A 16532-nucleotide genomic window follows, 5' to 3' on the forward strand; every position below is an offset into this window, starting at 1 on the left:
ACTGTCTGTCAATCAAATGAGGATACAGTGTGCTGCCAAACAGGTTATCCTGAAACTCTGGTTGGAGCTACCCACGCCATGTTTACCTGGATGTCCTATTTGCTGGACATTGCCCTCTGTGTACCACAGCCAAAGTGCATGACACCACCAGAAGGACAGTACAATTTTGGTAGGACCTTATTGAGACTCCACCAGATCTCTTGAAATCTTGAGATGTACTAGTTACACTTGTAAATAATGCTTCCCCCTTTTTTCATCTTAGGCTCTAATGTAAACAGTTATAAAACGTAAAATGTTTAAATAAAGAATCCAAAAAAAAAAGGTTAAACATACATAAACAAGGGCACAGTTCATGGATAGTCTGCCAGATATGCAGCGTTTCCTTACAATTTATTCTCTCTCAGGACCATAGGAAGCTAACAGGAACAAAAACGTCACACCAATGATGACGAACAGCACCAAAAAACAACTTCACAAGATCAGTGACGCACTGTTATGGGATGATTTTAGTTTCATTACCTCAGGTTATTTATTTCAAGCTGTTATTTATGGCGTGAGGTGAATGAAGAGGCTTTAATAGAAAAAAAAGAGAAAAAAAATCCACCAGCCTCCATCACTCTGTCCAAACACATTTGCCCTCTTTTTCTGCTCTAGCTGCAGCATTTCTTCTGCTGTTAAGGGAAGTGAATTAAAGCAATCTCAGAGTTCTTAGCTCTCTCCCTCATTCATCTTTAAATCATCGCTAATAATGCCGGAGGGAATCATTTCAGTTTATCATTAAAAGAGCAAAAATAACAGCGAGCGAGAGGAGGTTACCAGTCAGCCCCACAGGAAATGAGTGTTATATAATCTCAAATCAAAACCTTCTCTAGACTGCAGGCAAGATCAGCTGAATTACACACATTTGATGTGCGTCCACAGTTCACAACTTCACAACCTCCAGGAGGTCACTTCATTTAGGGTGAATCTTACGATGAAATGTCTAGGTTAATATTTCCTTGCAAAATAAAATAGAAAAAATGTATATATTATAAAAGGGATACAAAATTCTAATAGTCAAATATGCAAATATTAATATGTAAATAAACACCTATTATGTGACTCATAATATATAAATAATATGAAACGAAACCCCCTTTTTTATATCCGTGTTTTAATCACACGGTGAGGGTTTATTTTGTGTGAATAACAAACAGACTGTACATTTATTATCTTCCATTATGATATAAAACCCAGCTATGTTCATGTTATAGCAGACAACAGATAAATGGCTGATATATAATTTTTAATAATTTTACTACTAAATGATTCAAGCTAATTTACATCTCACAACATTAATGTACAGCATGAACGGCGTATTCATTTTGAGATTTCATAAAATTTACATTTAAGATTATTCATTTTTTCTACTTTACTAAGTGAGCCTTGCATTTCATGTTGTCTAAATGTAAAAAAGTGTAATTATCATTAGAAATATTGACTGCTTGATTAATAAAAAAAAATCTCTAGTGCTATGGAAATTATGGAGTTATGTGAGAAAAATTAAACAAGCAAAAATGTTACTGCAAAATGCTGTCATTGAATAATTAGAAATTAAGTATTGCAGAGAACTGTGTAGTAAAGAAACGTATTTGTTCCTTATACATTTTGGATAAGAAATGACCTGGGGCCTTATGTATAAATGTTGCAAATGCAAAAAAATGGGGATAGAAGTGTGTCCAAGCAATTTTCCACGCACACATTGGGATTTATAAGAAATAAACTAGGTGTAAATATGCATTCTTTTACTAGAGTGAGTGAAGTAATAAAGTAAATATGATTTAAAGGATTAGTTCACCCAAAAACTGTTATTGTTATTAATTACTCACCCTCATGTCATTTCAAACCCATAAGACCTTCATTCATCTTCTGTGTTTGGCAGGAAAAGAGTTATGTTTGAACCACAGTGGTCACATGGACTATTTTAAAGGGGTTGTTGCATGCGATTTCACTTTTTTAACTTTAGTGTGTAATGTTGCTGCTTGAGCATAAACAGTATCTGCAAAGTTACAGCGCTGAAATTTCAATGCAAACGGAGATATTGTCTTTTAAAGTTAGGCAGTTTATTTCCTACAAAAACGTCCGGTTTGGACTACAGCGCGCTTCTTCCTGGGTTGGTGACATCATAAACCCTTGCTAGTCTCCACAGATTTGACTTCTGCCCGTAATGGTAAGGGCCCTGGTGTTTCCGGACAACCTGTGCTTGGCACTTCAGCCGATAAAAATACAGGAAACTATATTTGGCCATCTTACCAATCTAAGACCATTGCGTTTGAGGGATGGGCTTCATAGAAGCAGGAAGCAAACGTTCAAAGGACAGTGGAGACAGCGGTGTGGAATAAATATTTGAAGTTGAATTGCTTTTGAAGACTTTTCCTGTGACATGCTCTGTTTTTATGGTTTGCGTACGCACACTTTTAGGAAGGAATCTACGGAAAGTTTTATACATGAGGCCCCTGGACACATTCTAGACAGGTTGGGAAAAATTCCCCATAAAACAAACTGCATTACTCACGAAAGATTTCACGAAAAACAGGAAAATATTTGCTTAATGCGCATCTCGTACTGTGGAGATCTCGCGGACTCTAGTGATTGTGAGTTTGCAATATCAAGCATGTTAAACTAACAACATGCTCCGAGTTGTTGCACATTGCTGCAAGCACAGTGGACACTGATTGGTAGTACACACAACCTTGGTGGAAATGTGAGTGCTGGCCAGCCTCTGATGAGCAGTGTGTGTATGTGGCTGGAGGCAGACTGTGCTAATGAAAGGTGTGGAGCTAGAAACTCAAGGGAACTCCAGCAGCAGGAGAGGAGTAATTGGGCTTTGCTGCATCATTAAGCTCCGTTAGACACAGTCACACCATCAGAGGCTCCATCAGAAACCAGGAGACGGGGTGAAATTTTTAGCACACAATAGGAGAAAACTTGCAGCTCCACAGCCAGTTTATTAATAACAAACGTAAGAGAACACTTACGGAAAGTAGAAACTGTCAAAAGTCTGAAAAACAATCATAAATGGAACTAGGTTTACAACAACGGGGTGACACTTTGTCAGCGCCAAGGATCTAATTACCATCAGGGCCTTGGCATCCATTTTTTTTTTTTTTTTTTTTAATAGATGAAAACAACCATCTCAGACGTACTCATTTAAAGCAGCTAGAAAAACAGGAAACAACTGTCCATCATCAGGGAAATGGGACACAGTAAACAGTGAGGCGTTTGTGGAGCTTGTGTGCTTAAACTGATACAGAAGCTTATTTAAAGCTATAGCTGTTGATCTTGCAAAACTAGTTTAATTTAATTTCTATTGCTCATATTTTAGGTTAGGGATGTGAACAAACCTTAACCACATGTTTTAAAAATTAGTGCATAGTCTTGCAAACTCCGCACCATGTGTTATGGACATGACATTAAAATATCATTAATCCAGTCTGCAGTGTCACATAATCCTTCAGAAATCATCCTAATATGTTTAATATTTGTGTGTGGAAACTGTCAGACTTTCTTTGATGAATAGAAAGAACAGCATTTATTTGAAATAGATGTAAATGTAAATGTCTTTCCTGTCACTTTTGATAAATTATGCTGCATCCTTTTAATAATTTCTTAATACATTATTTTAAAAATATATATATACAATAAAAATCACTGACCCCAAACTTTGAACGATAGTGCAACATTTATTTAAAAAAAAAGTAATATTAATGTAAAATATTTTTTATATAATAATGTATAATTTTTTTTAATCAGATGTAGAATTAAAAGCAAAGCAGACAGATGAAAAAAGCATGTATGTACATGTGCAAATATCTGCCGTACAACAACTTTCATTCTGTCACAGACATCTTTCTTTGCGCGAGTGAATAATAACACAGCCGGGTTAAGGTCATGCTGTACCTTGTTTAGTCAGAGCATCTCTCAAGGCAGGAGTGATCATCTCTCTCCGCTCCTCCTCTGACTCGCTCTTCCTCACTCCATTCTGCTTTGACAGCTTCACCCTCTGGGACTCCTCTTCATCTCCCTCCATCCTCTGCAGCACATACAATCACAAAGAAAAAAAGACAGAAAACCAGTCACATATTGGAAAAATAAACCTCATTCATAGTCACACAACCAAAGGTGGTGTGTCAGTGAAACAAAAGGCGGAACAACACGCACACGCGATGGTCAGGTGTTTCAATCTCTGCCATCTCATATGAGGATATGAATGCATGAACTTCATCTCCAGTCACTTCATGAGCATTTTACCGTTTCATTTCAACTCGTATCATAAACACTTCCGAAGTCTTGATTACAAGCTCATTGCATTCAAAGTTTGACTTGAGAGGGCATTCATGTCTGAATTTTTAACTAGGAAACTAGTTATGATAATCCTGATAGCACATGAAATCAAAAATGTAAGTAATAATCACAATTTTCACTCCATGTTTTAACAGTATAAAGTTCAGTTATGCAGCATGTTGTTTTGACAAAAAGTTGTTTAATTTCATATGAATAAGAGATAAAATAAATACCAAAAAAATACACAACACAGAATTTGTTGGGGGGGGGTTCTTAGAAATTTAATTTTAATAAAAAAAATACATTTGATTTATAAATTCAATCAAGTAGCTAGTAGCCAGTTATTGAGGCAAAGATCACTAAGAAATCAAAAAAAAGTATTACCGAATTTAAGGGTAAAATGTGAATGGTACCTAAAGCTAGTAGTTTACATGAAAAAAGTAATATGGTGACTGTGAATCATGGAACGCCTCACTTATTTGATGTTATGGTGAAATTTGTTACTATTCATGTTAACTATTTTGACCCCAAAAAACACTGTGGCTTTAAATCAGCACAAACAGCACAGCAAAAATAGACTCAGCGCCGAAACGATCACAGCACTACTGCTTCTGCTCGGCTGCGTACTGCCACGCCACCTCGGTGTACAGTTGGAATGATCTAATCGGTTAACATGAGCACCAAAATAAAATAAAAAATACACTCTGCTTATGCATCCAGTGTGAAACAGGCCTTAAAACATGCAATATTTTAGGGAACAAATGAGGTTTTCCATTGGTCATATAATCCCACAACAAATTTAAAAACTCCACAGAGCTTAATTTCATAATGACCTGTAGTTAATTTCATAAATAAAAAGCTAGGAAACAGCTGCTTTGAAAATTATTGCACCAATGGGAAGATTTAAACAGATATGACACTTACAGCCATATGGTTCTGATGAGCCACACTGATGAAGGTCTTGGACTCCCATCACTGACCTTCAACACTGAAACACTCTTATGTGAACAGACTGCATTGAACTTTATTGTGATTCCAGGTTGCACACAGTCCAGAATATACAATCAGCTGGAAATCAACCCTGACTTATAGTTCCTGCTTCTTTTCCCTGAATGTCACCATTCCATATTTCTGGAAATCAAAGACGACTTATAGCTCCTGCTGCTTTTCCCTAAATGTTTCATACCAAGTATATGATGTTGGTATTTGCAATTTTTTCCTCTCTAAAAGGTCAGAGACAGTCTGGATTTCAGTTTCAGACACTGAGTCAAAGATGCAGTGCTGCATATGGCAGATGAAGAGAATAAGCTGTACTCCATAGGTCATATTAGATGTTCTAACCCTGACAGCATGTCACAGTGCATTCAAAGGATCTGTAAGAAATGTGCAGTACATAAAACAGGTTGTCAAAAAACTAAAAAACACACCAATTAATCAATGTAAGACACAGTTTCTGCTCTTACCATACCCTACAATCTACATCAATATACATCCAAAAAAAAAAAAAAAAAAAGACATAGTATCAATATTTTAGCTTATTCATCTTCAATAAATAAAATATTAAACAAAAAACAGAAGAACAAAAAACTATTTTAAGCCTGTTCTCACCAATGATCATTCAAACATGTTCATATATTGTGGGCGGCAGTGGCTCAATGGTTCATGTAGGTTGTCTACAAACCGGAAGGTTGGTGGTTCGATCCCCGGTTCCACCTGACCAAGTGTCGAGGTGTCCATGAGCAAGTCCCCAAACGCCAGCTGCTCCCGACGAGCTGGATGGCGCCTTGCATGGCAGACACCGCCGTAGGTTGTATGAATGAGTGTATGATTGGGTGAATGTGAGGCAATATGTAAAGCGCTTTGGATGGCCATAGGGTCTGTTGAAAGCGCTATATAAATGCAGTCCATTTACCATTTATATAAACAAACATGCACTCCTATCAAAACCTAATGCCTTTTTCAACTGTAATGTAGGGCTTCAATTCCTACAGGGGCTTCTTACTCATATTAAAGGTGCTGTATGTACATTTTTGACTGTACTAAAGCATAACAATACTATATGTTTGCAGATATTTAGGAAACATGTTGAGTTCACATACTCATTTCTCTGAAAAACAATGCTACAGTCAGTCATTTTACTTTTAAGCGTGCATTCCGTGTCGGAATGTCTTTTTTGTTTTGGTCTGTGCGATACCGCATGTTGCCAGTTTACCCAAAAGTATTTTGACAACACAGATTGCCAGTTGGTGTAGTAAAAAAAAAAAAAAAAACTGCCTGCCATGAAACCCAACAAACAAACTAGGCCAGAGATCACAGATTCTACCCGACCTTAAAAGCCTTGGCATACATCTAAAGAAAAAAAACTAAAAGAAGCACATTCAGATGCAGAACAGCACCTTTAAATTTCCTACAAGTGCCACATCTCTCCGCCATCATAATCGCTGCTTTGGTTTGTTCTTGCTCTAAACTTTAAGGGTTCCTCAACATCCGGTCTGAGAGACAGGTGCTAAACAAGCCACTGTGTTTCAGTGTTTGTGTTTCTGTGACTTTGTTTATTTGAGTACACAATGTCCCTTGAGCAAAATCCAACAACAAGAGCGGGTGGAAGGCACCAGGTGGGGTTGGGTTGGCAAGCTGACATTATGCCCTTTCACAGCGAGATCGGTCGTGGAACTGCCATGCACAACGTAGAGTTGACTAGGCTGCAATCTGTCATGCAAGATTTATCTCGCAGTCGCTGCGTTTTTATGATCCAAAGCTTCCTTACTGCAGAGCACTGGCTCTCTGCACCCCTCCTCTTTCAGACAGACAGAACTAAAGCAGCTCTCTTCTGCTGGAAACGCTCCATTTCCCACAAACCACCCATGCAAGTGACAGCGGCAATGCAGGCAGTGGCCTTGCAGAGTTCAGGCTGAGCAGCTGATACATTCAGACTGACAGCCAGCCAAAATGACAAGCCGCTCTAGCTGCCGCCGATGTGCCGCACACAGGCTGATGTGGCTGCGGGACAATGCCTATCCCTGAGCCGTTATCTCATTTCCCACCTTGCTAATACTGCACACTGAAAATACTGCCTCAAAACTGCACTAAATATATGCTTAACATTGAAATGTGTGCATTAATGTGGTGTATACACTGATCAGACATTATGCTCTAATATTGTGTCAGTCTCCCTTTTGCTGCCAAAACAGCCCCGACCCATCAAGCCATGGACTCCACTAGACCCCTGAAGGTGTGCTGTGTTATCTGGTACCAAGATGTCAGCAGCAGATCTTTTTGGTCCTGTAAGTTGCGAGTTAGGGCCTCTATGAATTTGTTTGTTCAGCACATGCCACAGAAGATCAATTGGATTAAGATATGGGAAATTCGGAGTCAACACTTCAAACTCATTGTGCTCCTCAAAGATGAACCATTTCTGCCTTTTGGCAGGATTCATTATCCTGCTGAAAGAGGCCACAGCCAGCTGGGAATACCCCTTCCATGAAAGGGTGTACATGGTCAGCCACAATGCTTAGGTAGGTGGTACATGTCAAAGTAACATCCACATGGATGGCAGGACCCACGGTTTCCCAGCAGAACATTGGTTAGTGATGAACAGTGTGATGCTTTAGGCATTTTCAATGGTGGACAGTGGTCAGCATGGGCACCCTGACTGCTCTGTGGCTATGAAGCCCCATACACAACAAACTGTGATGCACTGTGTATTCTGACACCTTTCTATGAGAACTAGCAATAACTTGAGCCATTTGAGCTACAGTAGCTCATCCGCTTGATCAGACCATAGGGGCCAGCCTTTGCTCCACACGTGCATCAATGAGCCTTGGCCGACCAATGACCCTGTCGCCGGTTCACCACTGTTCCTTCCTTGGACCCCTTTTGATAGATACTGATCACTGCAGACCGGGAACACTCCACAAGAGCTGCAGTTTTGGAGATGCTATGACCCAGTCGTCTAGCCATCACAATTTGGCCTTTGTCAAACTCACTCACATCCTTACGCTTGCCCATTTTTCCTGCTTCTAATGAATAAATTGAGGACAACATGTTCACTTACTGCCTAATATAAATCATACCCACTAACAGGTGCCGTGATGAAGAGATAAGTGTTATTCAATTCACCTGTCAGTGGTCATAATGTTAAGAATTATCGGTGTATACTAATCTGCAAAGACTCAGCGGACTATCAGGATAATGTCTCACACAGGAGACACATCATTCAAAAGTGGAATTTTGTCATGCTCCAGATTAGAACACAAAAAAGAGGATTTTTGGAGATAACTTTTACAGTTGCATGGAAAAGATTTGGTCAACGATTCTTCAAAAAAAAAAAGGATCAAATGGTTTTGTTTTACAGAATAATTCATACAGGTTTGCAGCAACATGAGGATGAGGGTGATTTTTAGTTTTTTGGGGGGGTGAGCTATCCCTTTAATAGGAGGCTCATAGATGTTGGGAGTGGGAGTGAGTCCAATTGGAAAGAAGTCAAGTGTCACTTATTTGGGTTTATTCTCAATTGTAGAGAGCATTTAACTGTGTAGAAATAAGGACTACAAGATATATCACATACTTTTTGTCCACTTTCCTGGGGGTTAAAAAACTGTTCAAACATAAAACTTCAAATATATTCAATGCTGTTTAAAAGTTTAAGGTCAGTAAGATTTTTAAGGAATTCATACTTAATTTGCATTAAATTGATAAAACATGAGTATAGACATTTATAATGTAAGATTTCTATTTCAAATAAACACTGTTCTAATGTAAAATGTTTCATGAACAACGAATCAGAATGCCGAAAATTCAGCTTTGCCATCGCACAAATTTCCTTTTAAAATATAGTACGATAGAAAACGTATTTTAAATTGTAATCTTATACAATATTACAGATTTGCTGATACTGATAAATGCAGCCTTTTTTTAATTAAAAAATATAGATCAGGGGGATCTTTAAAAGGTGCAGTGAGCAAATTCTGCACCACTAGCAGCACCATAAGAAACTTTTTTTTACAAAAATGTTGCCACTGGTAGAACAAACCTTTCGAAACTCATGCCAGTGTTTGAGCCAAATGTAACCTACATAGTGCCACTCCAACAAGCAATGCATAAACTGCCGCAGAGCCACACACACACAAGCCTATGAATGGCTTGCACATCGTCTTGCACCTCAAAGTGGTATGACCAAGTACTATAAATTAAACGTATTAACTTTACGGTCAGAAATACATAGGAACAGGAATCATAATGGGAGTTCATTTTATAAAAACGGCACAACTAAAGCAGTGCAGATAATAAAGGAATGCAGGGTTAGGAGTCTGCATTAGTAAAGCCAAGATACAATATGTCTCTAATGCCATCTGGAGCCAAAGCGGAGTAATTCTACACAAGCACGACCCATATCTACACAAACTAGACACTCTGTGTTTCACAACAGTTGTCATTATTCCAGTGTCACTAATAAATAATTATTCACTACTAATATGAATTATGCATGTATATAATGTCTTCTTGCATATTATCTAACATGAAATAATTTGCTAAGATCCTTTATATTATTAGCAAGAACTCTTTCAAAATATATCCACTGCTCCTAAATGACAAAAATGATAAACTACAGCAAAATTAAAGCAGATGAACACTTGAGCGACTGACAGATTCCTTATGTTACCTGAGTATTAAGTGATGGCATGTTTTTTCTCTGAGTTAAACTGTCCTGAAAGAGCGTGAAGATGAAACAAATTCACAGCTAAACGAACCAGTTTATCTAGATCAACATAAGAGCACTAAGGGCATTTGCTGAACCTAAGGGTTATAAGATGCTTGTGATTTTTGGTGGAGCATTGGGCAGTGACTCACACAAACAGTAAAAGGTATACAACAATACTTAAGACACTTCAACTTTGTTTCTAGTTTATGGACTTGTGTTAAAATACCTTATGTGGCAGGTCTCCTACTCTAAACAGTTTAATAAAATAAGCTACTTTACTTCAAATAATAAAATGATGTGCATACAAAAATTGCTAAGTAAAATATTTCGATAAGCCAATTTTTGGATTGTTTCAGTTCAGCATTCACGTGCAACAAATTGACCTTAGGATCTCTGACCGTTGCATCAGTATTTAGCCATAAGCACAGTGTTTTTAAAGACGTTTTTACATACACATGCACATTAACTAAACCCAGTTCAATTAAAATGAATCAGCAAGGTAACTAGCTGTAAGTGACCTCAATGTTTTGTTCACAAATGTAACTGGACTTAAAAGGAGACTCAATGGAACCAAAAAAAGCCCACTTTTGGAGTGCTCAAACAAACTAGTTGTGAAAATGCCCAGGGATACTACATCAAAAGTATTTCAACCTTGTAAAATATGTCTCGAAGCACAGCATTCCCCTTTAAAGGGGGGGGTGAAACACTCAGTTTCAGTCAATCTCATGTCAATCTTGAGTACCTATAGAGTAGTATTGCATCCTTCATATCGCCGAAAAGTCTTTAGTTTTATTATATTTATAAAAGAAAATAGGCTGTACCGAGTCTTTCCGGAAAAAAACGAGCGGCTGGAGGCGTATCGTGTGGGCGGAGCTAAAGAATGACGAGCGCGCAGCTACTGCACGAGAGCTTCTGAAAGCGGACATCGTCAAGCGTGGAAAAGAAAACGTTACCCTAAATAAACCATGGCTATCAATCAGATTCAACTAATACATATATGATCCAGAATCAGATCCGGAGGATGAAATAAATTGAACAGGAGAAACAGCAGCAGCAGGACGTCCGTCTCTGTGGTATGTACTGTATTTAGTGGCCTGTCAACATTTGCGTTTGTTTACTCGTGGTATATGATGACATGATTTGGTTTATGGACTATTGTATGCGACTAAACCTTAGCAGTAGCAAGCAAAACGGTTTTGCACGACAGACTAGTGTATATAAAAAAACAATGGAGTAACGTGCATTTGAATGAAGAAGCACGCTTTGTGAGAACGTCCCCATAAACAAACTGACACCTATATTGGTAAGCTAAACAAATGTATTTAAACACACCATACATTGCATGCTCCATTGATAAATTAACTAGCATTATACACGGTTGTGTTGTTTACTGATGTTTACTTACGCGACGATAGCCAACAGCATAGACATTTGAAGCAGTTTTACGCACCGCCTGCTTCCAAAGCACAAACGTGAACCTTTATCGCTGGGACCGCTCCATCAAAAACACACTTCTTGTTGATTTCGTGAAGTCCTGTGACAGCAGTGACCGTGGAGATCCGCTTTTGAGACACGACTGAAGCGTGATGTGACGCTTCTCATCATTTCTGCGTTCAAATCGGTTCAAATGCAGCGCTGCCTTCCCGGAATGCTGTGCGGGCACATTAAAAGTCGTTTGACGTCACCCATAGGAATAAAGAGAAGTGCGGCGCGACAGAAGTGTTGCTCGGACGAGTGGACCTGCACCTGAGAGCAGTGTTTATGGCCGTGCGTTTCGTCTCTCGTTCTAGTCGCGCGCGCCATACAAGGACCTTCCGTTCTTTCGACGTCAAGCCGACCCATACTCGGAAAAAACTCTCCGAAACTTGTGAGAAACCGGAAGGAGTATTTTTGACACAGAAATACTCCATCAAACGCCCAACTTAGTGTTTGAAACTTTGTCTATGTTTAGGATGGGAATCCAAGTCTTTAACAGTATAAAAAGCTCAGTATGCATGAAACAGCATTTCACCCCCCCCCCCCCCCCCCCCCAATTCTCAGTATTTCTGAACACAAATGCTTTTATTTTTGATGACTAATTTTACTACATTAAAGGATAAGTTCACTTCAAAATAAAAATTCCTGATATTTTACTCACCCCCATCTCATCCAAGATGTTCATGTCTTTTTTGTTCCGTCGAAAAGAAATATTTGAGGATTTTCCTCCATATAAATGGACTTCAACGGCATATGGCAAGCAACAGTTGAAGTTCCAAATTAAATGCAGTTTCAAAGGGCTTTGCACTAGTAAAATAATTTTCAAGAAAAAAAGAAAAATGTATATACTTTTTAACCACAAATGCGCGTCCCCGCACATGACGTCAGAAAGGTCACACAAGGTGACGTACGTGGAAGTACAGACCCAATGCAGAAAAACTCCACCAACTTTAAAATCATCCATCATCATTGTTTTACCTTTGTTTTTGTAAATAATGTTTGATTAAGTCTGTGCACACTCATTTTAACACTGGGTCGGTACTGCAACTTAAGTTGCGGTTCGACCTTTTCGGCGTAATGCCATGACACGCCGTGAAGAATCAAAACACTGAAGTAGAGCATTTGTGGTTTAAAAAGTATATAAATTTTTACTTTATTCTTGAAAACTACAGATCATTTCACTAGTTAACACTATTCCTCAGCTGGGATCGTGCAGAGTCTCTGAAGCCCTTTGAAACCGCATTGATTTGAGCCTTCAACCATTGGTTGCCATTGAAGACCATTATGTGGAGAAAAATCCTGAAATGTTTTCCTCAAAAAACAATTTCTTTCCTACTGAAAAAAAGAGAGACATGAACATCTTGGATGACACTGAGGTGAGTAAATTATCAGGAAATTTTCGTTTTAAAGTAAACTAATCATTTAAACTGACAGCCCCCGTAAATAGATCAATAACTGTATTAAATTCATCAGGTTCTCTCATAACCCTATTTGCTCTCTCCTGTAATTGACTGCCAGCGTATACAAATTCATAACTTCTGGCATTTCATTATGCAATCGGGAACGTCACAATTGACTGATTGCTTGAGCAGCAAACCTCATTTCCAAACACATCTCCTGAAGCCGTTTAAACACCTGAAGGCATCCATAAAGGGATCTTACTGGATTAAAGTGGGTTTGGATCCTCTCGGCTTCACGTTCACAGCCTCTCTATAGCGAATAGGATGTGAGAGAGTGTGTATGCGCGTGTATGGGAAGATTTGTCTGTGCTTCGGTCTCATGAATCACTCCTGCGCACAGGCCTGTAGAGTGGGCGTCAGTGATCACAGTTCACGGTTACGTAAGTCCTCCCAGCGCCTGCTGGAGCTGCTGTAGCAAACCATCTGCCACTCAGTCTCCTTCAATGAAGCCACCGCCGTTGACTGTCCAGCACTCTGTCCTTTTAAAGGAAGACTTCACCTAACTCTGTCATTATTTACTCACCCTCACGTCAGTCCAAAACATTTTTCTTTTCAGTCTAACACAAGTATAAATTTGAAGCATCTTTAAGCAGCTCTTGTCACACAACGTAATGCTCAAAAATAGTACCTTCAAAGTGGTCCATGCTAATTGTAGGCTATATTCCAAGTCCTCTGTGAGAGGAAAAGATAGAAATTTAAAGGGATAGTTCACCCAAAAATGAAAATTCTTTTTTTAAGTCGTTCCAAAACCATGACTTTTTTTGTTTTCTTTGAAACAAAAATTAAGATATTTTTAAATGAAACCAAAGAGATTTCCCTTTCTCCGTTGAAAGTCTACTCTCCTAAAACTTTGACAATTCAAAAAAGTCTATATAGCGATCGTAGAGAAATTCATTTAGGGTTTAATCAAATTCTTCCTAAGAGACCTGATCAATGTATATGATAAAGAAACTTCATTTAGGCTTTTAAAAAAAAAATTAATAAACATTTGATAAACAAATTCAACGCATTGAAACTTTTAAATTTAAAACTGCTTATTATGCAAGTAGCCAATGGGCCTGTTTAACTTGATGCAATGGTTTGTTTTTGTGATTAAAATAAATGTAAAATATTACCCTAACATCCGTCTTCCTGCATGCGGAAATTTGTTTTGCATATTGCCAGCGGCATCCTTGTCATTCCAGTGAGCGCAACTTCAGCGCTGTTGGCAGCAGGACAGCCTTGAAGCCATCCACAGTTGATGCAATCCTTTTTCTGCGTAAAACCTCGATTAGCCTAAACTTTGATGGATAGATTATGTAAATAGATCCCATGTTGCAGTTTAGGAACCATACAGTTTGAGAAAATTGGTAAGATGACTTTCAATTCAATAGTGTTACGTTAATGTTTTGTTCTGTTAGCTTGGGCCATTTTTAGCAGACCTTTGTTCATTTAATTTCAGTTGTCTATTTGATTGGGCCCTGTGTAACGTTTGATGCCCCATGCGCGTGCTGACACGCTCGTCTGTAAACATTTCAGAATGCCTTCCTACAGTTGCTTAATAAAAGCGGGCTTTCCACACAAACAAACGTACGTGTCATTAGTATTTGAGGGAAAAAAAATAGATTTTAACTGTCAGGCTCGGGTTGGGCTCGGACATAAATATTTGAATGCCTGTCGGGCTCGGGTCGGATTCGGTTACTGCTCTGTCGGACACGGGCCCGGCTCGGACAGAAAAATGCGGCCCGATCCGCACTCTAATGTGGTGATGTAAGGGTTGTTAGAATTTTTTTTTTAGGCTTTCTGACCCCAAGACTCAACAAATCTCTGCGATTCTCCATCTGTGATACTTGAAGAGTCTTTATCCACTCAAACGTTTCTCCTCAGCATGCATTAGGACGATACAGACACGTGTCCTCTTTTAGGCAGATTCGTAACATCTTTAGTTGAGTGGAGATTCTTGCCCCTGATGGTGGAAATGGGGATTTTCAATGCTTTGGCTATTTTCCTACAGCCACTTTCTATTTTGTGAAGCTCAACAATCTTTTGCTGCACATATATTCTGTAATTTTACACATTGTGATGAATGATTAAGGGAATTTGGCCTTTATGCCTCTTCATATTTATACTCCTGTGAAACAAGACATCATAGCTGGACAATTTCATGTTCCTTGTCACCCTGGTGTGCTAAATAATAATATTAATGTAAATATACTTTACATTAAAATACAGATATTTTACTCATAACAAATTCTAGGGGTACCAACAATTGTGGCCAATGTGTTTTGGAGAAAATCATTTATTTCATAATGTGATTTACCCCCCATTTTCAATTTTTTTTACTTCAATGAAAGGTTGGATTTTTGTGATTTTTTTTTCATAAAAGATCATAAGGATAAACACTGCAGATTAATTTTTTTTACAGCCATATTTGATCATATTTACCAGGGGTACCAACAATTTTGACCACCACTGTAATTGCTCGAACAGTGTTTCAACCACAGAAAGACAGATTGGAAAATTATATTTATTTCAGAAATGCCAGTCTGTTCAAGCTCATGGCAGCCACCAAATTAGAGTAGAAACATAATTATGTAATTATAAAGTTAGTTTTAAAGTAAGTTTAGCTTTATATTTAGAAAACCGTCCTTGACCCTAATTTAAAGTTCCCATTCTTCGCGTGTTTTCGAAGCTTTTATTATGTTTACAGTGTGCAATATAACATGAGTTCATGTTTCACGTGTAAAAAAACACAGTATTTTTTACACAATTTACTTATCTGTACAGCGCTGTTTCCTCTGTCCTAAAAACGGCCTGATGATTTCCTTGTTCTATGAAGTCCCTCCTTCAGAAATACGTAACGAGTTCTGATTGGGCCAGCGCTTCCCGTGTTGTGATTGGACAGCAGCTTAGCGCACTTTGCCCGGAAAGGTCCCGCCTCGGAGAGATGCAAGCGCTGAATGCGCGCTCTTCTCCACGTGGGAGAGTAACAACACCACACCCCATTTTTTGCGTGTTCTTGTGGGCGGAGGGTTAGTCAACAAACGGTTCTAATGATGTCATTACATCCCTGCACTTCCTGCTGTAGTCCAAACCGGCCGTTCACTGTAGGCTTTGAAAGGGAACTTCTTTCAAATAAAATATCTCGCTTGGCATTGAAATTTGAGCTTTATAATTTTATAGGTATTATTTATTAGGGGTGCACCGATCCGATATTAGGATCGGATATCGGCTGCGATACTGACGACAAAGCTGGATCGGGGATCGGAAAAATGAACAGATCCACAGGCCGATCCAGGTGTTTTTTTTTTTTGTTTTTTTTTTTATATAATCGCAGCAGAACCCTACGTCATTCGTCAGCTTCACGTGTGTCGCGTGCTGGAAGCAACATGGAGCGAGCCAGAGAGTCGGATGTGTAGAGATATTTTATGCTTGCCACGCCAACTAGTTCATCTGTCGGCAATAATACTACCAATTTAATCCAGAAACACCATGTTAAGGAGCACGCTGCATTCCTGCAGCTCAGTAAAACTAAAGGAGTGGACAATATAGCCCAGCAGCTAACTTTGCAGGATGCAAAGAATTAATTTAGT

At 38.7% G+C, this 16532-nt stretch overlaps 1 protein-coding gene across 1 annotated transcript in view; it reads right to left on the minus strand.

The window, feature by feature from the left end:
* The window catches only part of tyw1 (tRNA-yW synthesizing protein 1 homolog (S. cerevisiae)), a 76115-nt gene that overhangs the window by 51419 nt on the left and 8164 nt on the right, over positions 1-16532 (minus strand). The window contains exon 9 of the mRNA XM_067451101.1: positions 3940-4072. Coding sequence (XP_067307202.1) covers positions 3940-4072 — 133 coding nt within the window. The remainder of the gene's footprint in view (positions 1-3939; positions 4073-16532) is intronic.

This window comes from Pseudorasbora parva, chromosome 8 (genome assembly GCF_024679245.1).
Source record: "Pseudorasbora parva isolate DD20220531a chromosome 8, ASM2467924v1, whole genome shotgun sequence".
NCBI lineage: Eukaryota > Metazoa > Chordata > Actinopteri > Cypriniformes > Gobionidae > Pseudorasbora > Pseudorasbora parva.